The sequence below is a fragment of the Camelus dromedarius genome, chromosome 3, assembly GCF_036321535.1.
Source record: "Camelus dromedarius isolate mCamDro1 chromosome 3, mCamDro1.pat, whole genome shotgun sequence".
Classification (NCBI taxonomy): Eukaryota; Metazoa; Chordata; class Mammalia; order Artiodactyla; family Camelidae; genus Camelus; species Camelus dromedarius.
Window position 1 is genome coordinate 70,031,864 of NC_087438.1, and position 27,339 is coordinate 70,059,202.

The 27,339-nt window shown below is 37.8% G+C and overlaps 1 protein-coding gene across 15 annotated transcripts in view; it reads left to right on the top strand.

The window, feature by feature from the left end:
* The window catches only part of PAM (peptidylglycine alpha-amidating monooxygenase), a 258,433-nt gene extending 233,535 nt beyond the window's left edge, over positions 1–24,898 (top strand). For 5 of the 15 annotated variants that reach the window (XM_031448751.2, XM_031448746.2, XM_031448745.2 and 2 more), the window contains 9 exons: positions 528–600; positions 1,546–1,756; positions 2,153–2,353; positions 4,320–4,435; positions 12,280–12,379; positions 14,461–14,514; positions 20,253–20,456; positions 23,305–23,361; positions 24,064–24,898. In XM_031448751.2, the coding sequence (XP_031304611.2) occupies positions 528–600; positions 1,546–1,756; positions 2,153–2,353; positions 4,320–4,435; positions 12,280–12,379; positions 14,461–14,514; positions 20,253–20,456; positions 23,305–23,361; positions 24,064–24,242 (1,195 nt within the window). In that variant the 3' untranslated portion in view covers positions 24,243–24,898. The remainder of the gene's footprint in view (positions 1–527; positions 601–1,545; positions 1,757–2,152; positions 2,354–4,319; positions 4,436–12,279; positions 12,380–14,460; positions 14,515–20,252; positions 20,457–23,304; positions 23,362–24,063) is intronic. The other 10 variants (XM_031448752.2, XM_031448747.2, XM_031448753.2 and 7 more) reach the window with 5 other exon arrangements.
* Positions 24,899–27,339: the final 2,441 nt, after the last annotated feature.

Here is a 27,339-nt window from a genome sequence, read left to right on the forward strand (position 1 = left end):
ATCTGCTAGAATGAGTTTTCTGTGGGTTTTACTATCTTCAGTAGACACTCTTAAAGCTTTTCAGTCATATGTTTAATATTTTATATTAGCACAGCATTATATTACCTTGCCCCATATTTAAACTATTCAATCCATATAAATCCATTTATAGTTCTCCAGACAATTTGTTTTATACACATTTCTAAGATGTTAATATTTATGATCTTAGAACTTGTTTTTAAATTGATGTTACTTGTGTTATTTGCTCTAATATACTGTACTTAATAATATATATGACTGATATGGAGGCTTCATTTATAGATTTTAAAATGATTAAGTACTGCTCAAGATTTTTCACAAGGAGGTCTCTACTGAAATGGGTATTTTCATGTAACAACTCATTTTGGTCTTTAACATAGTAATACAGGTATACATTTATCAACCTATAAATTTGTATTGCCTTTACAGATTAATTAGCAAAAAAAAATTCCTCTCCTGTATGCTTTGGGAGTAATTATATAATGAAGACAGTTGTTTTTATTTTGCAGATTTTACTTGCCACATGGCTTAAGCATAGATAAAGATGGAAATTATTGGGTCACTGACGTAGCTCTTCACCAGGTAATCTTCTATTTGGCAGTTATTCAAATAGAAGCTAATGGAGTTGTGCTTTTAAAATGTTCTGGAGCTGTCTAGGTCTCTTTCTGTGATGCAGTCAGTTTATAACAACAACAGCAACAACAAATGGAGCAGCCACATCTGAAATGGTTCTTTTAGAGCTCAGTGCTAAGAAAAACTAATCTGTACGTGATCAAGCCACCCTTCTCTGTGGGGCTGGCAGGAATCTTAGGGCCAGATGTGAAGCTTCACTCTACCAACCTCCTTCTTGGCTTTCTGTATTTGTTTTTCTTTCCTCTGTCCCCAGGTTTTAGTTCTATTTTTATCACCTCATGTGTTTTATATATTTTTCATAAACCATCTTAATCTTCTATAAATGGATGCAAAGTCTCTAGTGTATATATGTTTACGTATAAAACAGCAAATGTTTGTTCTTTTTATGGAAGTTATATTTCCATCACAGAATAGTCGTAATGTCCTCAAAAGATAAGCTCATGTTTAATACCTGTCTTATGAATAGGTGGGAAGGAACTAGGGGGAAAAAAAACTAGAACTGAGAAGGCATAGCTACAAGAATCTTCAAACATCATCTCAGTAAACGTTTATTGCACTTGTATTGTCTAGAGAGTATTGTACTATTAGCTAAGGTAAGACAGAAAGGAAGGGCAGGGTGGGTGGAACAGGACATCCATGTACTAGTCTCCATTCACCATTAATGAGCTAGATTAACTTGAGCAAATCACCTAATCTCTATCAGCCTCGTTTATCGAATGAAGAAATCAGACTAGATAATTTCCAGAATCCCATCCAGTTCTAAAAACTATCTTCTTTTAAATAAGTCTCTGGGAGCTTACACTCTAATTCCGTATGCAAGCAGTCTCAGCCAGGTAGGTGCATGTCAATATTAACCATGCAAAGTGGGAAAGGCTTTTGTTCTTTCTTTAAAAGGTGTTCAAACTGGATCCAAACAGTAAAGGAGGGCCTCTGTTAATCCTGGGAAGGAGCATGCAACCAGGCAGTGACCAGAATCACTTCTGTCAGCCCACCGATGTGGCTGTGGATCCAGACACTGGAACCATCTATGTATCAGATGGTTACTGCAACAGTCGGATTGTGCAGTTTTCGCCAAGTGGAAAGTTCGTCACACAGTGGGGAGAAGGTACTCAATGAGACTCTTGATGTCTAATTGTGATTCTTAGCCAACGTCACTAGGAGCAAGAGATTGGCCACCCCTCACATTCTTTAGGATGTAATTGTCCCCTGAAGCTAGAAAAACAGGGCCTCTGTATGCATCCAGTTGGCTCCTCACACACACGTAAAGTCTTGTAAGAGGACAAAAGAATGCTTCTACATAAAAACTTTAAACTTTGTCCAAATAGGGAGAAAATCTGTAATGCACTTGTGGGTAAGAGATATTAACTGCTTTACCTTATTTTTTCCTCTGGTTCCAGGTATTTAATGGTTTACTATGTTGAGTTTTGAAAATTAGAAAACTTTAGTCAGACTTTGGGTGATTTTACAAATCATATATCTGAGGTTTTTCTGTGTTCTGTAGAGTCTGCTGGGAGCCATCCTAAACCAGGCCAGTTCAGTGTTCCTCACAGCTTGGCCCTTGTGCCTCGTTTGGGCCAATTATGTGTGGCAGACAGAGAGAATGGTCGGATCCAGTGTTTTAAAACTGACACCAAAGAATTTGTGCGAGAGATTAAGCATGCGTCATTTGGAAGAAATGTATTTGCAATTTCATACATACCAGGTATTTCTTCTTTATTTTTTCTGTTTTCTCATACTATACTCTGTCCTTAAAAAGTATTTGTCTAATTTTATTATGCTCTTATTATAAATTTTTATGAAGGAATTGAAGGTGCATTATATATCAGATCTTAAAACATTTTAAAACTGTTAGTGTATTGTAAATCATTTGCAACTCAAATGCCACTGTTCTTTATATGGAAATAACAAAGAACTCAAAAGATTTAACAACTGTTTGTAATGGATTAAAAAATTGTTCCCAAACATTGATTTTTACTTTTCCTTAATTATGATCATTTGCTCTAGTTATTAAATGATTAATATTATGTCTTCACACATCATCAACAGATGGTGGATGACTCATAAAATAAATATTCAAAATAGTTCTTCACATTTTTTAGAAAAGTGGTGGCTAACTTTTTTAAGATATACATGTAAAGTAAGCGAGGCTTATGTGTAAATGCTAGGAGAAATGGCCAATAAAACCTGGAATTTTTTTTTCTCATTTCAAGATATTGTCTCAACTTAAAGAAAATCAGAAAAATAATCCAAACTTACAAAATAAGATTCATTTAATTCATATTGCAAAATAACTTAGCATAAGATTTCTTTTTATCATGAATACGAAATAACTGAAAATATATTTCTAGAATTTGTATGCAATTTTTACAGTATACTTCACAAATATATCTGCACCTGTGTTAGTGCAGCATTGACTATGTAGTTATCAGTGTGATATTTGGGTTTCATATGCTGTTAGAGTTGCACATGGCTGCTGTCTCCCCAGGCCATCCCCAGTTTATTTAGGACATGGAGTAAAGGGACTTAAGCAACTGAAATAGGAGCAAGTTTGGCTTTCCTAAGGAGTAAGGAATAAAGAAGCAATAAAAGACTCTTGTTAATGTCAATGAAAGATAAATTATCATGTTGGCTTTTACCTCATATTTAGAGAATAAATTTGGTAAGACCATTTATCTAACAAAGAGGGTGATCAAGTTCATAGCGAATAAAAATAAGTACGAAGAGAAAAACATCAGGAGGAAAGAACAGAGGAAATCTGGTTAAAGAGAAAATCTAAGCAAAACACAAAGAGCAGTATAATTCAGTTCTCTCTACAACGTTGCACAATGGGAATTGACGTTGATGGCGTTGATGTTCTCCCTAGCATGATGTACTAAAGGACCCTATCCCGAAATTCTTAAAGAAAGACAAAAAATCCTTCAACACTGGTTTCGTATTTTATATATTTTATTGTTTTAATTCTTGGAAACATACTATTCCATCATCTTAAGTATTTATTTAACCAATATATCACAGTTTCCACTATTTTGGAAAAACTACTATACTAAGAAATACAGTTTTACTAAAAAAAAATGTAGTATGGAAAGAAACATTGATATAAAAAAGATGATCTAATTTTCTTAATTAGGAAAAAATATGTCTGACAATCTGGAATATGCATGTCACGTTTTCAGACTTTAGTATTTTGAAATCAGATCATTCTTCTATTTATATTGTACCTTTACTTAACTTTCTCTGCATATTTTTCTCTGATTCTACTTGTAGTTAGAGTAGGTATAACATAATTGTTAAAAAGTCTGATACCCCAAAATGACCGGCTCAAATAACCCAACTCTTCCCAATGTCTATTTAGGATACCTATGGTGTCTATGTGTCTATTTCTCCATCTATGTCATCTCATCTATATCTGATTTCTACTGGCTTCCTAAGTAGAACAGGCCTTGCAGTTCCTGGGTTTTGTTACAAGGAGGCTAGTCCCCTAATCTGTTTGCCCCTATTTTATTACCCAGGAAGAGACATCTGCTAAGTATTTTGTTTTCTACTTTTGTGGCCTGCTGTAGGAACTGGGTTGACCCTACATTTCTTGTTTATGTAACATTATGTGCATGTATTTGAAAGCCAGTCTTATCCATATTTTAAAGGAAGATTAACTGGATATGTTGCCACAGGTTTGCTCTTTGCGGTGAATGGGAAGCCTTACTTTGAGAACCAAGAACCTGTACAGGGATTTGTGATGAACTTTTCCAGTGGAGAAATTATAGACGTCTTCAAGCCAGTGCGCAAGGTATTCACATACATTAACTATGGATGAGTTTTCATGAGAATACAACTAAAATATGAATCTTAGCATTCGATTAGTACTTGAATAATTTTTTTAAAAACTTTAAAGAGATGTGATAACTTTCTTAGCTAGGCTGAAGTGCTGTATACTATATTTTATTGAGAATAAATGTCCTTGTCTGTTCCTAGATGAATTTCTTCAGATGCAAATGTGTGCAGTTCTAAGGTTCTCAGTAGACTTTGTACAGGATGGCAGGTTTAAATTCACTTCAGTTGGAAAACGGGAAAAACAAGTCTTTTCCTGATTTCATCCAAGTAGAGAAGGTACCACAATGTGTTAAACTATACATGTCTACTTCTCTTAGAGCAACAGGAATCTTGTTTGCATTTTTTTTATGCTATGACTACGCTGAGCAACAAGATTTGAAAATAGCACTTCCTGGAAGGTATTCAAGTTCCAGAGACTTGGTTTAGATAAAAGACTAAAGTCTAATTTTGGCTTCAGAATGCTGTCCCGCTGTTTATTCTAACAGTGCTTTTACAAACTCAGTGAGTGTGGTGCAGTGTGACCATGGTCCTCTGTCTCCTCAGTTTACTTTCTCTGTAATAGGATTGTCAGAATGATCAGAATGTTCACATACACTGCCTGAATGTGCTTGTGGTACATCCATTTGAGAAAACCCAGCCTGCTGAAATGCTACAAATAAGAGTTATTTTTCAAAATATATAAAGATTTGTTGCTTTAATGGATCAAAATGCCACTCTCATAAGCCGCAGGATAAACTATACCTCCATACTCAAATTCTTACAGTATTCTTTAAGACACCAAATTTACTAGCTTAAAAAAAACTTTAAGATGCCTCAACATTTTAGAAATTTGTCTTAGAATGCTGACAGCTAGTCTGGGTCTTACCAAAATTCATTCTAGAAATATTTATTAAGTACCCACTCCTTGTCAGGCATCATGCTAGATACTAAGGATATGGTGGTGGACAGAACAGGACACAGACTTTCCCTCAAATGGAGTTTTAGCAAAAGTTACAGGATCCAAGCTGAAGCAAATAATCTGAAGTGAAGATTCTAGTACACATTTATTTTCTTTCTTTTTTGAGTTTCTATTGATGTACAACAAACAGAAGTTTTCATAGAAGTGTTTCATCTGAAAAGCCATAAGCGATCATATATTCAATCATGGTAATCCTTCAGAAAGAAATCCATTATGTTGATAATATGTATTTTACTCCCGCAGTCTTTGAGCTTCTTCTTATCTATTGATAAAGAAAGTGAGATACTTAACTTCCTTTCGGTCTTCAATTGGTTTAACACAATGTTTGCTTGATTGTTCTTTTAATAATGTACTGTGTCAATCAGGGTTTTAACTTTGAATTCAGATACACATCTAGAAATCGACACTAAGTGCTATGCTAGAGGCTAGATTCTAAATGAGCCTTATTACTCATAAAAATGTGAGCAACCCAGGATGAAAATTTCAGAAAGCCTTGTGCTTAAACATCATCATTGATGGGACGTTCAGGGATGAATACGTCACAATATATGGATCAGTACAGCAAACTTGAAAAAGAGAGTCTAACTCCAAGATGAAATTTGCTTTTCCTTTCCATAAACAAGACTTTAATATTACACCCAAACATAGAAATTTATTGTGTGTTGACTCAGTGATCTGAAATCCATTTATGAGTCTCTCAGAATTTTCATTTAATTAGATTATCATCACAAAGATTAAGTTTGGGTGAGGGTAATACTCTGGTGTATTGACTCTTGCATAAGAAGAAATTTCTCCTTCAAATCAAAAATCAAATTTTACATAATGGGTCGGTGCCGCTGTTGGTACCTGTCCACTACTTATCTCCTCATGTACTTCAGATCTCCCTCTTCTATTACATTCTTTAGAAATGTTTATGTCTGAATGTATGATCGTCATTATGTCTATGCAGGAAAATGAGATGGTAGGAAAATAAAGAAGATGATTCTATCAAATGTAGAAAAGTGATGAGGGCAAAAGATACCTGGTTGCCCCCCACATTCTTCCTTCCATAATCACAGCAAAGGCTTCCGGTCCCTCTCATCTGCTGTCACACACTCCCTCCAGGCTGGCATTTTTTTGTCTTCTTTCTTTTGCAAGGCTGCTCATGTGGAAAAAGAAGGGAATAATCCCCTCTGCTCCATATCACTCCCCCCAAAAAAGAAAAGAACAAAAGAAAGAAGGGAACAGTAAGCCCAGATTCATGTTATTTCTCCACCCTTAACAATGGAGATTAAAGTGATGAGGTTTAACAGTATTTGAGCTTAAGGTTTACATAAGTGAAATTACTTACCCAGAGCTACACAGGAAGTAGCACAAGTGGATGTTAAATGCTGGTCTTTTTGACTATAAAATGTGTTTGACCTTTTAATCCCCTGAAGCCAGGGGATGTATTAAACAATAACATAACTTGGTGCAACTTCTTAGAGAACTATTTTACTTAACATCAAGTAAGTTTAAACATTATTTTGTGTTAAAGCAAACATAATTATGATATGGAGAGCACAAATTCCTTATGAATTTTTATGACAAAATATAAGACTTTGAGGGCAGATTGCCCGGAGGTGTATCACCAGATGCCCAGGATGATGCTGCCATTTTTTCTATGGTCAGTTTTATTTTGCTAAGAGAAGAGTTTCCAAAGCCTCAACTAGAAGATCTTTAAATCTGTTCAGCTCTGATGTATTAAAGCTTAATCCTAAACCTTACAGAATAATCTTTTGTTTCAAATGACACAGAGCAGTGGAATAATTCATTTGAAAGATTATAGTTGAGTGCCTCTGACTGAAGTAGGACTAGATGTCCCAAAGTCCCATCCAGTAAGATTCCCCCTGAGATGCCCAAAGTAATTCCAGCAGAACCTTCATCTCCCTGTATCAGTTTGAGAACCACAGATAGAGGTTTATTGTTATTTTAGCCTTGAATTGATGATATTATGTGATTTACTTAAATAAAGCAAACTCAGATGCAGCAAAAATAGTCCTTGGAGGGAAGTTCATAGTGATACATGCCTTCCTCAAAAACCAAAAACAATCTCAAACATCCTAACCTACCACCTAAAAGAATTAGAAAAATAATAACAAACAAAACCTAAAGTCAGCAGAAGGAAGAAAATAATAAATATCAGAAAGGAAATAAATAAAATAGAGATTGAAAAACAAGAAAAAAATTAATAGAACCAAGAGCTGGTTCTTTGAAAGAGTAAACAAAATCAACAAACCTCTGGCCAGGCTCACCAAGAAAAAGAGAGCAGTCCCAGATAAACAAAATAAGAAATTAAAGAGGAAAAATAACAACCAATACCACAGAAATGCAAAAAACCATAAGAGAATACTATGAACAATTATATGCCAACAAATTGGACAACCTAGAAGAAATGGACAAGTTTATAGGAACATACAGCCCACCAAAACTGAATCAAGAAAAAAACAGGTAATTTGAACACCCTGATTACTAGATTTGAAATAGAATCTGTAATTTTTAAAAAAGGTCCCCACAAAACTCCAGGACTGGGTGGCTTCACTGGGGAATTCTACCAGACATACAAAGAAGAACTTACAGTAATTCTTCTCAAACTCTTCAAAAAGATTGAATAGGAGGGAAAACTCCCAAAGTCATTCTATGAAGTCACCATCACCCTGATACGAAAACTGGACAAAAATAGTACCAAAAAAGAAAATTACAGGCCAATATCTTTGATGAATATAGATGCAAAATTCTCAACAAAATATTAGCAAACTGAATCCAATGACACATAAAAAAAGATCATATATCACAATCAAGTAGGATTCATCCCAGGGTTATAAGGATGGATCAACATATGCAAATCAGTGTGATATACCACATCAGCAGAAGAAATGACAAAAATTACATGATCATCTGAATAGCTGCAAAAGAGGCATTTGATAAAATTCCACATCCATTCATGATAGAAACTCTTACCAAAGTGAGTATAGAGGGGATACATCTCAACATAATAAAAGCTATTTATGACAAACCCACAGCCAACATAATACTCAACAGTGAAAAGCTGAAAACCTTCCTGCTAAAATCCGGAACAAGACAAGGATGCCCACTCTTAACACTTCCGTTCAACATAGTATTGGAAGTCATAACCACAGCAATCATACGAGAAGAAGAAATAAAAGGGATCCAAAATAAAAAGGAAGAAGTAAAACTGTCATTATATGCAGAGGACATGATACTATATATATAGAAAACCCTAAAGATGCCACAAAAATTACTAGAGCTGACAAATGAACTCAGCAAGGTAGCAGGATACAAGATTAACATACAGAAACGAGTTGTTATTTCTTTACACTAACAATGAAATATCAGAAAGGAAAAGTAAAAAAAAAAATCCCTTTTAAAATCCCAATAAAAAAAAAATACTTAGGAATAAACCTGATGAAGGAGGTAAAAGAGTTATATGCTGAGAACTATAAAACATTGATAAAAATTGAAGACGATTCAAAGGCATGGAAAGATATCCCATGTTCTTGGATTAGAAGAATTAATATTGTTAAAATGGGCATACTACCCAAAGCATTCTACAGATTCAATGTGATCCCTATCAAATTACCCAGGACAATTATCACAGAACTAGAACAAATAATCCTAAAATTTATATAGAATCACAAAAGACCCAAAATTGCCAAAGCAATACTAAGGAAAAAGAACAAAGCTTGGAGGCATAATGCTTCCAGACTTGAGACAATACTACAAAGCTACAGAAATCAAAACAGCATGATACTGTTACAAAAATAGACATATAGTTCAATGGAATAGAATAGAGAGCCCAGAAATAAACCCATACACCTGTGGTCAGTTAATCTTCAACAAAGGAAGCAAGAATATACAATGGAGAAAAGACAGCCTCTTCAGGAAGTGGTATTGGGAAAGCTGGACAGCCATGTGTAAATCAATGAAGTTAGAACACTCTCTCACACCATACATAAAAATAAACTCAAAATGGCTTAAAGACTTATAATACAAGACACTATAAACCGCCTAGAAGAAAACATAGGCAACACATCCTCTGACACTAAATCTTAGCGGTGTTCTCCTAAGACATTCTACCAACACAATAGAAATAAAAGCAAAAATAAACAAGTGGGACATAATTAAACTTAAAAGCTTTTGCACAGCAAGGGAAACTATAAACAGAATGAAAAGACAACCTACACACTGGGAGAAAATATTTTCAAATGATGCTACTGACAAGGGATTAATTTCCAAAATATATGAACAGCTCATATAGCTTAATATCAAAAAAAAAAAAAAAACCCAATCAAAAAATGAGCAGAAGACCTAAATAGACATTTCTCCAAAGAAGACATCCAGATGGCCAATAGGCACAGGAAAAGATACTCAGTATCACTAATTATTAGAAAAATGCAAATCAAAGCTATAATAAGGTGTCACCTCACATGGATCAGACTGACCATCATCAAAAAGTCTACAAATAATAAATGCTGGAGAGGGTGTGGAGAAAAAGGAACCCTCCTACACTGTTGGTGGGAATGTAAATTGATGCAGCCATTATGGAAAACAGTATGGAGATTCCTTAAAAAACTAAAAATAAAATTGCTCTATGATCCAGCAATCCCACTCCTGGGCATATATCCAGATAAACTCTAATTTGAAAAGATACATGTACTCTGTTGTTCACAGAAGCACTATTTACAATAGCCAAGACATGGAAGCAATCTAAATGTCCATCAACAGATGAATGGATAAGGAAGATGTGGTATACATATACATATACATAATGGAATACTACTCAGCCATAAAAAAGAATGAAATAATGCCATTTGCAGCAACATGGATGAACCTAGAGATTATCATACTAAGTGGAGTAAGTCAAAGACAAATATCATATGAAACCACTTATATGTGGAATCTAAAATATGATCCAAATGAACTTACTTACAAAACAGAAAAAGACTCACAAATGAACTTATTTACAAAACAGAAAAAGACTCACAGACATAGAAAATAAACTTATGGTTATCAAAAAAGAAAGGGGAGGGATAAATTAGGAGTTTGGGATTCATGGATACAAACTATTATATATAAAATAGATAAACAGGGTCCTACTGAATAGCACTGGGAATTATGTTCAGTATCCTGCCATAAACCATAATGGAAAAGAACATGAAAATACATAGATATGTATAACTTAATCACATTGTTGTAAACAAGAAACTAAGACAACATTGTGAATCAACTATACTTCAGTTAAAAAAAAGTTTTAAAAATAAAAAAGAAGTAAAGCAAAGTCCTTAGCTAATGAATAGCTTGCACATTACCCCTCACTTTTATTCCCCCACCTGTTATAATATTTTTCCCATAAGAAAATGTAAAGTATTCCACAACCATATGTTTGGCAAAGCAGTTTCTAAAAACGTATTTTGGTTATAGAAGAGGAACTCCCTGTAATTTGCAAACCTGTTGCCACCTATTAGTTGAACCCAAAATAAAGATGAACATCTAATGACTGGCAACTACCAGAAGACTTCAACAAGGCAACGTCTTGATTTCTGGCCCTCTGTCCTCCTCCACATTAGTCAAGCTCATTTGATAGTCTGCAGGAATGAATCTCGTTGGCATGGCCATCTCATTTTTCTTTCAATGTGACAAATTGTTGCTGATTTTTACAGCACAGTAGTTTCTCAATAGCATGCATTCTGCCCCTCCTGAAGTGAGCTAAAAACGGAAGTCTGCCTCATGAGCACCCTTTGTACTCTGCAGGCGCATGTGGGCACATGCTGGCTGGTAAGCCCACGATCGGGATAATGTTCTATTCATACTCACTGGCCCTATTTTTTGAGAACGCTATACTCAGGCGGGCCTCCTGGCATCAAAGGTGAAAAATATCATCCGCATCCCACCAACTGGCAGACACGTGGCACCTCTGAAAGCTTCAGGAGACAGATGGCAATGGCAGCAGCAGCACATTTTAAGGCTGCTCTTCCAGGAACTAGCTCTGGGACCCTGAGAAAGTCACATGAAGTGCTCCCCTGTCTCCTGGGTCCTCATGATTCAGATACTGATGATTGGAAATGGAAACATGTCATGAGGAAAGACATATTGAAACACCATAATATCTGAAGTAGGTACACAAGCCCAGGATATACTAGAAGTAACACTCCATTTGTTTCCTTTGCTGACTGGAAATATTGCAAACACTGGGCTTCAGGGTAGAAAACCCCACATTCCTGCATATCTCCTAGTATGCATTTCAGAAATAACCTGAGTGCTCTGAATCTTTGAAATGGTTCCTCTCATCAGTTAATGTATAAATAGCTTTTAAGGTAGCACATGATAGCTTGATGGGAGAATAACAAAAATTAATACCTGGTCTTTTTAGATGAATGTAAATAATTAGGTAAATAATACAACACCAACTAAAGAACACTGTAAAAAAAAAAAAAAAAAAGATCTGCTTGGAAACGTTCACTTTTTAAAAGACTTGGAAGTCAGTGGTGAGGCCCCCTTCTCATTTCCCGGTGTATAGAAGCAGGCCTGGCTCAGGCAGTGCCCAGGGCCTGAATGGATGACTCTTTTCGGCCTGGAGTTGCTTTGGTGAGAATCACTGTTTCTTTGGTTTGAATAATATGCTTGTTGTTTCATTGTGTGCGTTGCTGTGTTTTCCTGCCTTTTCATGAAGAGGCAAGTACAGGCTCCCCACCTTGCTGTGTTCTTCTTATTTTGTTATTACTCTTTTTTTATTGAATTATAGTCATTTTACAATGTTGTGTACAGCACAGTGCTTCAGTCATACATGAGTATTATTTTGACAGCACTTCGACATGCCTCATGACATCGCTGCGTCAGAAGACGGGACTGTGTACGTGGGAGACGCTCACACCAACACCGTGTGGAAGTTCACCTCGACTGAAAGTATGGCTTTTACAGCATTTATTGTCCACATTTTCCCTCAGTTGGATTGTTTTAAAATCTGTGAAAAAATATTTGTATTTCCCTCTCTTTTTATCGATAGAATGCAGTAGCAGATCAAGGTGTGATTGGCAGTTATTAAAAGACTTGTTTATATTCATTTCAGGGATTACATTTTTTTAAAAGTCAAAGGAAAAAATTTTTTTCTTTTTCTTTTTCTTTTTCTTTTTTTTTTTTTTGCTGGCAGTTATCCCCTTGTTTCCACAGATATTCCACAGGAAATTCTTGATGCCTAAAGTAATGTCTATTACATTAAAAGCCAGTGTTGATTCCAACTTTGTTCCAGAGGGAAGTGAAGGCTTTGGCAGAGCAGGGTGCTGCCTGGTGTCCACACAGTCATCACTTCCCACGTGGCTCTTCAGCTCTCAGTTGCTCTGAGCATCTAGGAAGACCTACATCTGTGTCAGACACAGATCACCCCAAACAGAAGACTGCATTTTCTCTTTAGACTTCAGCTTGTTCAAATACTGAAGTATGGTTTTCATGTAACTCAAAAAGTTTGTCTAGGGACAAAGGAGATTCTTTACCAGGATCAGGCCAGCTAGGTTTGGGGATTTTTTCATTGCAATTTGGACATTAGTATACATTCAGAAGTATACTAACCTAGCCTCTGATATATAGTAAAAGACATAAATTTTCTAAATTAAACAGTACTGAATGCTTAGTGGGCCACAGACTTCCACATCCAGAGATGCTTTCAAAATGCGGCAGGGTCCAAAGGGTAGGAGAAGATGGGGTTAAGGATGATAAATCTGAGGTATCAGGAGCTGCCACAGGCAGTTTTGAATAGAGAAATGATAAAGGCTTGTGGACTTGATGAAGATAAGAAATACTACTGGTAACAAGGAAAAATGCAAGTTACAATAAAGAAAAGCAAAATCGTGGGTTCAGAAACGTCAGTCATCTGCCACACAAGTCTCGGAGCCCAGGGCACTTTGGGAACAGTTGTCTTCAGAATTGCCCTTTGAGTATCTTTGCTGTTTTGTAATAAGGACCCAGTTAGGACTGATGCACAGAGGTGCCTGTGGACTGTTCCACTGCAGCCGTAGCTGCACATTCCCCTTGCCAGTGTGCAGGCTCTCCTAGCACCTGCCTCCTCAAAGAAGAACCAAGAGGTGTGGACAGACAGGAAAGCAGAGAGAGATGGATCATTCCCAATTGCATGGCTGAACCCAGGCTTTTTGGAATTAAAAAAAACAAGAGTAAATGCTTCTCAGGATGGAAAAAACTTCAGAAATCTAGCCAGAATCTTCATTTTTACAGATACAAATATGATACTTGAACTCATTAAGATTCCAGTCTAAGGCTCTTTATTCCACCCTAGTGGTTTGTACTAAACAGAGGTGCATGTCCGAGTCACCTGGGGAGGGTTTTCAAAACACACAGCCAGACTGCACTCAAGATCTTATTGAAAGAAGAGGAGTTATAATATGTGGAAAGCCTTTTGGAAAGGCTTCCCAGGTGATTTTGAAATGGCCCGTGATTGAGAAGCACTGCAGTATAGCATCCAGCTTTAAGAGAGAAAAAGCCTTCTGTGTAGTCCTGAATGCAACCAAACAATAAACCTGGAAAGCAGTACCCTGGGAACAGTGAGACTGCCATAGGAGACTAAACAAGTGTCACGTGTACGTATTCTAGTATTTAACTAGTCAAATCAATTCATGTCAACTAGAAGACTGGTAATCAAACATGGCAGAACTAGTCGTCAGTCTAAGATGTCCCCATGAAAACAGAATTACTTGATATTTCAGAAATAATACAATATTATAATCTCCCCATGGAAAATCTCATTTTGAATATGAAGACCTTAGAAATATTATTTCAGATTTCCCTAGGAGATTTTACCCAGGACTCGTGGACCTGGCACCTAATTAGTGTTTTGTATTAAACTCTTTTCTAACATAATAATGTATTTGATGAATTAAGGAAATATTTTTTACTGAGAAAAATTAATGTTAAAATTAAGTTTTCAAATGTAATTTTTGACAATTCTGATTTTCTCTCTTCTTTCTATGCTGTTACAGAAATGGAACATCGATCGGTTAAAAAGGCTGGCATTGAGGTCCAGGAAGTCAAAGGTTGGTCAGATTCCTCTTATGACTGTGAAACCCAAGGCTATTTGTGCTGAATACTTTTATGGCTCTTGATTGTACTTACAAAAATTACCAGGCTAAAAATATAATCTGGTAAATTATCCATAACTTCTACTATATACTTAATTAAGCCTTTAAACCTACATGTTGCCACTGCTTTTTCTGATAAATGGAGTAGTCATAATGAGCTCAAATTCACTGATTTCAAGTGATTAAAAAAAAAGCGACTGGAGTTGCAAGAAATCTGTAACAAGTGGGCCAGAGAGATTAAGAGAGAAAAAGAACATAAGGCCGTCACTTTGGGAAGCGCTTTAACCGCAGGCAAGCAGAATGTAACATCCAGCATGCTGGGAAAGACCCTCCTTAATGGGCTCTCCTCTAAAGGAGTGAAAAATATCTTTGGTAAGTTAATACTATAGAGGCTTGAAAAGATTAGCTTCTCCCTGAGCTCCAGTCTTAGTACCATTCAGCCCCCAACATTCACTGAAGGCCGTCAGTGTGTAAGGCACTATAGCAGGCTTAATGGAAATGACATCGTGCCTGACTTCAGGAGACTTATGTCCTATAGGGACTCTGTGTGTGTGTGTGTGTGTGTGCGCGCGCACTGCGTGCATACATGCATACGCATATGTACAAACAAGTGTATCACTGGCATATATTAAATAAGGAATGGAGAAATGGAATTTAGCTACTGGTAAAACCAGGTTCATCTGGAATCCCAGTCAAATTGTTTCCTCCCTTTCTTAGGGTCAGTTTATATTTATGTATTTTCTGCCATCTGCAGGGTTTTAGACATGGTCATGTGCAGTTAAGAACTCACTAGAGGCGTTCCTAATATTTACGTAGCAAAGTGATTCAGTTACTAGTTGCTTTACAAATGGCTCTCCTAGCTATTCAGACTTAACCCTAGGCTTACTTGTTTTCCTTTCTCACGAAAGCAGGTGGAAAGGAGATGAAAAGAAACAAGAACCAAGAGAGAGTTTAGGGACTTTATGTAGGCAGATAAGAACATATAGCCGGCTCAAGGTTGAAAGGGGTAAGATACTATTATAAAATAAATAAATAGCAACTGTTTGGCATTTGTAGAGATTCCAACCAGCTGATGCTACTGAGTGACACTCATACCACGCTCATATTGAAGGAGTTCCTGGCCCTCTATTTTTCTGTTATTGTTATATATGGAATTATTGATAAGTTCTGTTTGTCCCAAATAAAGATGTAGGAAAATATGCTATTATGAATAATAGCTATCAATTATGGAGCACAAACCATGGGCTATACCAGAATTACCAAGTTTAATCCTTACACCAATCGTATGATAATGGCTATTATCCCCACTTTACCTTTGTGAGGAAATTGAGGATCAGAATTACTACTAAAGTATTAAATGGTAGAGCCAGAATTTAAGCCAGTCTGTTTCATGCCAGAGCTGTCCTCTTAACCACTATTACTACACTGCTAAGCAGAGATGAATGCCACCAATTCATCCACCATAAATTCTTCCAAGAACTACAGGTTAGAGATGGTTGTAGTTTACTCCGAAATCTCTGGGATTTCACAGTGGCCTCAAACCATTTCTGTTCAGATAGATCCCACCAAAACCCTGGGACTGCACTTGTTGGCAAACAGCCCACCCTCACTGACCTCGTCTTGGCCGGCCAGTGGAGGATGAACAGTGCCCTCCCACTGGCCATGTCCTCTCTCAGTGCACACCACTGAGTCCATTTGGTCAGGAAACCTTCCAGCAGCTCAAATAGTAACTTTAATTGAAATGTCTTGTCATGACAGTCTCGTTTTAATAGTCAGGAATACCCAAGCCCCAAAGAACTTGTTCCAGTCCTCTTTGAAACCCAAATGACTCTCACTGAACTTTTTTTTCAAGATTATTTTCTTATTACAAAAAGGAATATAAATCATGCTGAATCTCCAAGAGTTTGTCTTTTATCAAAATCTGGAAGCTTCATTTAGACCACCCCTTACAAAAGAGTGGGAGAAACATCCTCTCGTATTTAACAGCCCTGTAGATACATGGTAATTGCAAATTTCCAAATTCAAGTAACCTTTGACAACACTCATCCTCACTGTGAATGGTTATATAACTGATCATAAATAGCGGAGTTTCAGAACCAGTGTTGTGTTCTCAGGGAGTTTCAGGAATAAGAGAATTTGCGATAAGAAACTTAGGAAAGGGATTTAAATTTTCAAATAAAATTACTAGGGATAAAATAATACGCCAATATCCCACCGAAAGTAGAGCTTTTACCCCTCCCCCGCCTCCCATAATAAAAGATGATGATGGTGAATCAATCTTAAAAAGATAAAAAATAAATTCTCTAGTGCATTTAGCGTCTTGGATTTAATGGAGAACAACACATTGTAGGGGAAGCACATTGCACTAAGCAAAAAAAACAAAAAAAGAGTACAGGTGTACCTTGTTTTATTGCACTTTGCTTTGTTGCACTTTGCAGATACTCACTTAGTGTTTTTTACAAAATGAAGGTTTGTGGCAGCCCTGCACCCAGCAAGTCCATTGATGCCATTTTTCAATAGCATTTGCTCGCTTCATGTCTGTGTCACATTTTGGTAATTCTCAAAATATTTCAAACCTTTTCATTACTATTGTAACTGTTACGGTGATCTGTGATCAGTGATCTTGGATGTTACTACTATGATTTGCTGAAGGCTCAGATGATGGGTAGCATTTTTTAGCAATAAATTTTTAAAATTGAATTATGCACATTAGTTTTTTTAGACATAATGCTGTTGCACACTTAATAGACTACAGTATAGTGTAACCGTAAGCTTCATATGAACTGGGGAAACAGAAAAATTTTATGACTTGCTTTATTGCAATATTTGCTTTATTTGCAGTGGTCTGGAACCTAACCCACAGTATCTCCAAAGTATGCCTGTAATCTTACTGGTGCTATATGCACTTTTCACATCTTCTAAAGTGTCAGTTGCCACTATGCCATATAAAACCTTCAGCTTTCAATTCCATCTGTGAAGAACTGGGTAGCAATTGCTCGGTCGCTGTATTAAGAATGTCCCTCCTTTCCTGACCTAGTTATTCCAAGTCCAGGTGGTCTCTGGGCTACTCCCCGTCTGTCAGGGGAGAAAGCCGTGTACACGCTTGTGTGTGTGCACTCACACAGGAATGCACCTTGCCTCTCTTTCTAAATGCGTTGCTTTAAAGAAGAAAGAAAAAACTTCTTATACATCAGCTTTTCAAAATTATGTTTATTTCCATATATCTAAGGAGATGCTAGAAAAGCTTGTAGATTGAATCCACCTAGCATCTTATATGATAGGAGAATGTCATATGAGGTACCCCCACCTTCCAGAAGCCCCAGGTCTTGGCTAATCTTAGAGTGTCTCCATCTATCTTCATCAGGACAATTGGGTTTTTAGTTAAAGAATTTCAGATAAAGAGTAAATGTGACAGAATTTGGATTATTCTTTTTGCTTTGAATGGAATTCTTATTGACTCTTAAGTGATAGCTATTTTTTAGGCTTTTTACTCCAATTATAAAGGCTTCTGAGAAGAGCAGTAGCATTGCTTTTTTTTTAGGTTAGGAGATTAAAATTTTTATCCTCTTCCTTTAAAATGCAGAGCATCTTTTAAAATCTAAACATAGTTCAGCTCATTCCAAAAGTTAGAATGTTCAAGTATTTTTAGATGACACTCAGAGAACCAGAAGGGAATAGAAATCACGAGTTTATAAAGTGCAGTGTGTGTATTTTAGCAAGTTCATTACCTCATTCTCAGCACACTTTCTACGAATGGTACTTGGATTCTTTTAGTCTACTGCCTACTTCATAGTTTTTCTTCCCTTTTAATGAAGCCCAATCCTAGCTCTGCCTTATAAATGAAACTAGATTTGAGCTGGTTCAGCCATTGTCTTAGGTGTAGGCAAATCCACTGAATGACAAGTACAAAATGCTATGTGATCACTCGGGTCATAGTTGCCTTCAGAGAGAAACAGATCTTTCGCCCGAGGCAGCAAGCTCTTGACCACCAGTCTACATCTTTGGCCCATATTTTTTAATCTTATTGTCCATTTATTACTTAATTAATTTATTTAGCTTAAATATAGAACAAGCTTAAATAGAGAACAATTTGTATACCTTTTCTACAGTAATGAAGAAAAAACAAAACAAAAACCAGTGGTCAGGAAGAGTAAGAATCACACTTACATTCCTCTTGGAAACTGAGACTTCGAAAGGTTAGATTTGAACCATTTGGATCTATGAACCAGTCCCTTTCCTTCTCTCCCACTGAAGTTTCAAGAACCACTCCAGTGGACAGAAGAGGAGAAATAATGGTCTGCCCTTAACCCATAGTACAGGGAAAGAAAGGAGGACTGTGAGGCCGTCTGTAGAAGGGTGATAGTAAGAGCGCCACTCATAGGCTTGGTGTGATGATTAAATGAGAACAATGCCTGAAACAGTGTATGTGCTCGGTAGATACAATAACTGAGACCGAGAAGGAGGCTGGCTCAGAACACTGAGACAACAAGCTGACACCTGCCAAATGTGTGTGTCATAAATTGTATTTACAATGTCTTAAATAACTTGAGAAATGCTTCCTTGGAGAAGTGTCCAGAAAGCTACTAAGCTGTATCTACACATACTAAACATTAACCAAAGACGTTCCTGATGTTAAATCACCTATCCCTGCCATTTTGTCACAAATTCCTGAGGCCGTATGATGCACCCTGTATCGCAGGGCAGAAGGGCGCAGCAAGAAATCAAAGTTCCAGAACCCTTGTGAACCTTTTGGCAAATGTGGTTGGAACATCTAGCCCTCACACACTAGGGCTTTGTACAAACACACGTACATGCTTCTCGAGGGTAAGAATGTCTCAAGGCTCAACCTCATTTTTAAGCCCGTAGTTATTGAGATCCCTGCAGCTGCTGATACGGGTTTGTTACATCAGTTTTCCAGCAGTGCTTTGGGCCTGATATCTACCCAATACCTGCCAATATCACAGAATAGTTGTGTGAGTGATTTTCATCAACAGCAAATGGGTAACTGTGTGCACTTGTAGCTTCCTGGGAACTGTAGAAAAGAAGGTGGAAAAGATCCAGCTCCTTCTTCCAGGTTGTAATTCTAGAATTAAGGTGTGTGTAACTATGCATGTGAGGTACCAATAATTCATTGAACGTGAGAACTAAAGACACAAGGAAACAAATACTTATTAAGCACCTTTTTTATGATAAATATTTATACTCAAGAATTTTGTGGAGGTTATTTACTATCCTCGTCACAGTCATACGGATGAGGTTACTAAGACCCAGATCATTTAAGTAACTTGCCCAAAGTTACATAAGCTGGCTCTATAGGAGAACTGGGATTTGAGCCCAGATTCACATGACTCCAGTATGCACACCAATTCTGTCCCCCACACCATGCTGCCTGTTCATTTTAACTTTGAAAAAATGCAGAAGGATGATACATCTTTTGTGGAATTATAGGTAAAGAGGGAACAAAGGGTAGAACCAAAGAAAACCAATTTAAAGGTGAAAAACCACTCAGTGGGAATTTGCCAACCACAGCTGCCAGCTTGGTAGAGTCAGATACTGAAACGTGAACCCCACATGCACTGAGCTCGACAAGTTCTTCGGGAGCAGTTGTTGATCTGACTGGGTAGGGGGCGGTGGGGGGCGGGTTTTGGAATCTTTGAGTCAGTTGAATATTGTAAACTCTTCTTTCCCTGAAGAATCCGAGGCAGTTGTTGAAACCCAAATGGAGAACAATCCCGCCTCCTCAGAATTGCAGAAGATGCAAGAGAAACAGAAACTGATCAAAGAGCCGGGCTCGGGAGTGCCCGTTGTTCTCATAGCAACCCTCCTGGTTATTCCGGTGGTTGTCCTGCTGGCCATTGCCTTATTTATTCGGTGGAAAAAATCAAGGGCCTTTGGAGGCAAGTAAAATGAGCCCCTTGAACTTGGAACCTACCTTCGAAAGAGTGTTTGGCCTGATTATCCTCAAAGTTCGGTTGTGATTTTTTTTTCAGTGTTTTTTTTTTTAATGCTTTCTACCTGTTTCAGCGTTATTGTCTCTGTTCCAAATATTGTCTGTAGTTAGTATCACAGTAGAAAATATATCTGGAGCTTCTGAAGTTTGGATAGTTAGAGTACAATATAACCTTTAATATTGCCTTTTAGCAATTGGCTTAAATCCAATTAATGTGTTCACATGAAACTGGGTAGATAAGTAGATTAGTGTAAATTAGCTGAATGGTCAGGAAGGAGGAGACGCCTGCTGTTAAAAAGAGGCCCGGTCCTCCAACGCCTGGGTTCACTTAGTCCTGGCTCTAGCTCCTGGCTCATGACCTTGGGCAAGTTACTTAATCTCTCTAAGCCACAGTTTTTTTTATCTATAAAGTGGGGATACTCACAAGGTTGTGTGACGATTAAATGAAACAATGTACATGAAGCACTTATCACAGTATCTGGCACCTTGTAAGTGTTCAGTTAATTCCTCATAATCATTGGTAATAAAATAATAGTAATAAGAAGCCATAAAATATACTTGTCTCAAACCTCAGCTTTTCCAGGAAACCAACTATTTCTATAAGAAACCATTTGATAATTTTTAAATAGTCTTAATTTAGGCCTTTCCCTAACCATACAAGGCAGGGTCCAATGCTGGAATCAGTATTTTATCAAATCATTATCACACTACAGGACCCAGGAGCTGAGTTCCTTTCAAGACGTCCACATAAATAAACAAATAATCCAACTTGTGATTCTCACCTCTCAGGAGCAGTCCGTTGGCTGGGTCCCCATGTCCTAAGGCAAAAGGCTACAGCTGTGTCTGGGAAGGGATCCATGGACCAGGGTGGGAGGTAGCATTTGATCAAGCATCTGATCCTATTCCAGGCCAAGGCGATCGTGGCAGGGATTCAGTGCCCATGGCAAAGCCCTGACACAGAAAGGGACGCAGAAACAAAGCCAGAGGATTCATTTTAATAAGTTGTGAAAGGGAATTTTTCTAGGACTTTCTTTTGCTTTTCATCGGCAATCAGTAAAGCTCGGCAAAATACAGCTAACTCTTCCAAAAAGGACTGCGGTGGAGCTCCTGGTATGCGTGTGGACCTCTGGTAAGCAGGGGAAAGATCAGTGAACACAGCCACTGTCTTCATGGAGTTAGATGGAAGCTTCAAAAGAGCACGAATCTTGTATGTTTCCTGTTGACTGATGTATCCCCAGCACTAGTAACAGTTCCTGGCCCTAGGGGTTTGATAGTCATTGGGATAATGCCCGAATAAATAATGGCACTTACAGAACAGATGACACACAAGAAAGAGATGACATGTAAAGGTACTAATCGAGGGTGGTAAGTGCAGTGCTGAGTACAGGGAGTATCAGGGACACATGGGGCCTGACGGCAGGGAGCAGGAAGGTTGTAAGCAGCCCACACCAGAAGGAAGAGTGGCTGGGGAGTCGAGAAGGCTTGGCCTCTTCTGTTTGCTGTTAGCGCATGTGACGTGGCACTGTTACCAGAGTACTGAGTTTACAAGGAGGTGTTGGGAAGACAGAGACCCAGGTCAAACCCTGTGAAATTGCCATTATTCAATCAGGTTTTCTTTAGAAAAATTGCAGTTTTATAATGGTTCAGTCTAATACATTTAATTCTAAAAGGAGCTCAGCCTCTCATTTGTTCTTGATAGGTCTTATCCAGTCCATGTGGGTTTTCAGTAACCCTCACGAAGTGCCTTCCACTTAGTGAGCACACGCTGGTAGTGTGTCACCTCCGCATGAGACACTGTGCTAGGCACAGGGGATGCAAAACTGACGAAGGACTGTCCCGCATCCTTGTGGAAGTTACAGGCTAACTTGTTGTCTTTCTAATGGTCTCATCAGAGTCTTCTTCCCTCCTTGGCTGTTTCTCTCCCCATCCACTCTTCTCTGTTTGCTCTGTCCTCTGCCTGCTAGCTTTCTCCATGATGCTGCCCCACTCCTGGTTGGAGACCTCCTAGGAGAACTCTGAGCCTTGTTTCCCTGACCGTAGTCCTTAGGGGAGTGGTGGAAGCAGGGCACAGGGTGCCGTGAGCTACACAGCAAGGGGAGAAGTGAAGTCCATCGGGAGCTCGGCCTCCCCATGAGGACAGAGAGTCCATCCTTCATGGAGATGGGCAGCCCCATGGGGAGAATTTGGGGCACCTAATATGGCTCAAAATACTCAGGGTTTCAGGGTTTTGCCTTCAGTCTTATAGAAAGGGGAAGTGATGTAAGTGGATCCAGAGCTTTCTCAAGCAGGACATGTACTGTTCTTAACAGACCAAAGCCTCCAACCAATATTTCTAAACTGTAATAACCAAAGCTTCCAAAGTTTTACGAATTACTGGTAACTTAATTTTGTCCTAATAAAGGTAACTGATATTTATTGAGCATCTGCTGTGCGTGTGCCAGGCACTGTTGGAAGCACGCCACATGCGGTGTCCCATCTAGACCTTACAGAGAGGTGGGGACGCTCATTAGCCCTCTCTTCTCAGAAGAGAAAACTGAGGCTCAGAGAAGTAATTTATTGAGATCGCACAGCCTGTGAAAGACACAGGCAGGGGTCAAACCCCATTCTGCCCCTTGTATACATCACATAATATATTGCCCTTCCTTTCCCTTCAAATTCTAAGAATACATACAGACAAGAGCCAGGCCTTGTAATTGATCATTTATGAGTTGATTCCTGATTTTGTATTGAAAGCTGAGCCCGTGGATTGAGGAGTGTGATTGGGACTCATTTTGAAATGTGCCATCTTTTTCTAGCAGATTCTGAACACAAACTTGAGGCAAGTTCGGGAAGAGTGCTGGGAAGACTTAGAGGTATGCCTGTGACCTTTTAGAATCCGTCACATTTGATTCAAAATCAGCAAGCTCACGACTTTTAAAAAGCAAGAAGCTATTTCTTATTATCTCTCTGGAAATTAAACTCCTCGTGTGCAGCCTTGCATCCCCGATGGTAAATGCAGAAGGCAAACCATGAACTAAACTAAAGTGTGTGGCCCTGGCGGCAGGTTCCCCAGCTTCATTTGCCCACCTTGCTGTTCTGCAGTATTGCGTTCTTTTTTCCTGTCTTTTTACCTGGCTTTGTTAGTCTTCAGTAAATTTTCTATCACTATTGTCGGCATGTCAGTGCTTGTCCTAGTGAAGATGACCTTTGCATAGAGTCGCTGAAGTGAGAAGCTGCTCAAGGGGACGCCCATGCCAGAGAGCCTGGGAAAAGCAGGTGAAAAGTGCATCTGAAATAATTCTGCGGAAACACGTAACCCTGGAGAGCGCTGGGGTTTTTCCTTATTGATTTTAATGAATCTGTGGAGTTGTATCTTTCTGACTCTGTAGAATAAGTATCTCTGTGTGTGTCTCTCTCTCTCTCTCTTTTTTTTTTTTTTTTTTTTTTTTGGCTAGTATCTACCCTTTCCCATCCCCAACTTCTAACTTTGTTTAGCACTTAAGAATTTACAGGGACGCTGAGAAGCATTTGTACAAAAGTTACCTCAATCCTATGTCGCTGTTTGCTTTCTTCAGGAAAGGGCAGTGGAGGCTTAAACCTGGGAAATTTCTTCGCAAGCCGTAAAGGCTACAGCCGAAAAGGGTTTGACCGCCTTAGCACCGAGGGAAGTGACCAGGAGAAAGATGAGGATGACGGAAGTGAGTCAGAAGAGGAGTACTCGGCACCTCTGCCCGCACCCGCACCTTCCTCCTGAAAACCGGGCTTCGGTTTAGGTGGTTGAGATTTACTAAGAATGCCAGATTCCTTTCCCTTTAGCACGTTTAGAGTTTTGTGTATTTAATTGTAAACTGTACTAGTCTGTGTGGGACTGTACACATTTTGTTTACTTCATTTTGGTTTAGTTGGCTTCTGTTGCTAGTTGAGGAGTTTCCTTGAAGTTCATAACAGTGCCATTGTCTTTATATGAACATAGAATAGAGAAACAGTCCTCTTCCTCCATCACACTAGTAATTTAACGATGGAAGTTTTGCTCACTTGCATTTTTGAGGGTTTTCTGTAGTTTGTACATAACCCCGTTCTCCGCTTGAACACAGTATTTCCCCAATAGCACTTCCATTGCCAGTGTCTTTCTCTGGTGCCTTTCCTGTTCAGCATTCTCAGCCTGTGGCAGTAAAGAGAAACTTTGTGCTACATGACGACAAAGCTGCTAAATCTCCTTCTATTTTTTTAAAATCACTAACATTATATTGCAACGAGGGAAAGAAAAAAAGTCTCTATTTAAATTCTTGTTTTAATTTTCTTCTTCAGTTGGTGTGTTTTTGGGATGTCTTATTTTTAGATGGTTACAGTTAGATCACTATTTTCAGAATATGAATGTAATTTGTGTAATAAAGTGTTTTCAGAGCATTAGCTGTCAGAGTGTATTTTGCAGTTTTTGCATATTCAGTGTTTTATATACAACTTTTGTAATAATTATGCAAACCACAGATATGGTGAAACCTATTCATTGTCTTCAACCAAAAGAAATGTGTTGTATTAAAATTAAGAAGATATTTCATTATGTAGCTGATATAAATTAAAAACCAGCTTAAGAGTTGACATATATGTAAAACCAGGCCCTCTTTTAAAATTCACAGAAGGTTTTTGTCTGTATATCAATCAGAAGGTAAATACTTTAATAAAAGGTGAGCCTAGCTAAGAGGAAACCTGTGTCTCAAATTACATATGCAAATGAATCCATCAGAGTAGGTTAGTGTTAACAGTTTTCTTTTTAAAGAATAATTTCATTCAAATTCCCATGTATTCATAGGAATATTCATCTATTACAGTGAGTACAAATTACTTTTGAAACATCTTTTTCATAATCCATCAATGCAATTTAGTAAAATCCTGAAAACTTTCCTTTTTATAATAGTCAGACTCTAGGACCCTTTCTTCCAAATGGCTGCTTGCAATTCAGGAATCTTAGAACTGGCATATTAGAAATATAATTGACTAATCATGGAAACAATACAGAGTACTTTGCAAAAAAAAAAAAAAGAGAGAGAGAGAGCGAGAATGTCTTCCAGCTATGTTATTTTAAATATCTAACTTAACTCAGACTTTTTTTTTTTCCCTGATAATTGATACCAAAGAGGATCTGACTGGAAGATTTGTTTCCTTCTCAGATGAATACACTTTGCCTCCCTTTGATCCCTCCTCTGTCCCTTGCAGCTCATCAGTGGTAGATATCTAAGTGCAGGATCACACAGCACTGTTCTGCTGTGTGTGTGCCTGTTCACCGTATCTTACATATTTGGGTTTCAACATCAAAATTTGTCCAGTGCCCAAGACACATATGCTGTATAGGTTGCCTTTGATGCTGTTCAGGTTTTCTTGCATTGTGGAAATTAGTTGACTTGCACTAAAACTATCTTTTGTGGTTCAGTATTTGATCATTGGCTCCATTATCTATAAATTTTTCATGTTATGTATGCCTCATCTTTCTTGTTCCTCAACACTTTTACAATGGCTCATGGGTGCAAAAAAACAAATAGATCAAAATGATAAATTATAAAGAAATGAGAAAGAAAAGGAGAAAACAAAGATAAAATGGAAAAACAGTACAGGAATAATGCTCATTACATTTGCCCATGGAGAGAATGCGGCTCCAAACTTCCTAGCAGCTCATTAAGTAAAACTTGATTAGTTACATAATTCATAAGCCCATTAAAAATTCCTAATAATTAGATCAGAAAAATTTGCTCCCAAGTATCTTCTGAAAGACAGCACCATGTTGTGTAATTAAAGTCTTCAACAATATCCATAGAATAGACAAATACATTTGCAGCTCTGTTCTTACAGGTCTGTGTCCCTTAATATATAGCACATGGCATTATATGCCTAATATAAGCAAATGGCATTATAAAAAAGAAAATTCAGGAAAAGGAATCTGGAGCATTACCATCCTGTCCTGGAAAACCACCCTTAGTCTACTGTCCTGCCTTAATTAAAGATGGCAGACTAGAAATGAATGAACTGCACTGACTTCAGGCAATCTCTCCACCGATTATTGTTTTAGCTGAACTTCATTTACTGAGTCAGAGACTGCAATGCCTGGGGAGTACCTGAAGGAGTGGATCCCATCACAGTAGAATAACCAGGGAATTTAAGAAAAAAAAATGACTGGACACTCTCTTCACAGATCCTGATTTAATGGGCTCACCATAGAGTATTGCTATAGGTCATGTTTTTCAATTTTCCCAGCTGGTTGTCCTGTGCAGCCAGAGTTGAAAACCACTGCCTTTGAGAATGGCTGCTTTACTTTGCCAGTGGCTACAAGTGGATAGCGATATTTTCATGCAAATTATAGTTTACAGATGTTTGGAGAGGGAAGATGTGGTCTGAGGTGTTTTAATATTTTGAATAGTACCAGATCTTAATTGTTAAATGTTTTAAATTGGGTAATTAAAATAGGCATAATTGACTTACTAAGAAGGCAGAGACAAATACCTGTGCTTTGAAATTTTTACAGTAAATTACCCAGAGAGTATTATTCGGGGGAGTTAAAAGAATAGCTTTGTCATATGCTCAGTTAGCCCCGAATTATATGCATGAAATCTTTTGTTCTAAGCTATCTTCTTAGTTTATTAAATCAGCATATTCTTTTTCAAAATTCCCATGCATCCTAAAAGACTCACTCAGATGTTATATAAATTAAATATTCGAGTCACTGCATGACCAGGGAAGCCACAGACTTGGTATTTGGGCTTATTCCCCAGACTGTCACATACCTAGCTGATGTAAGTCAAAGTTCATATCCCCCGTGGCAGTAATTCTCAGGCTTCAGTGAATGTAAGAATCTTCTGGTG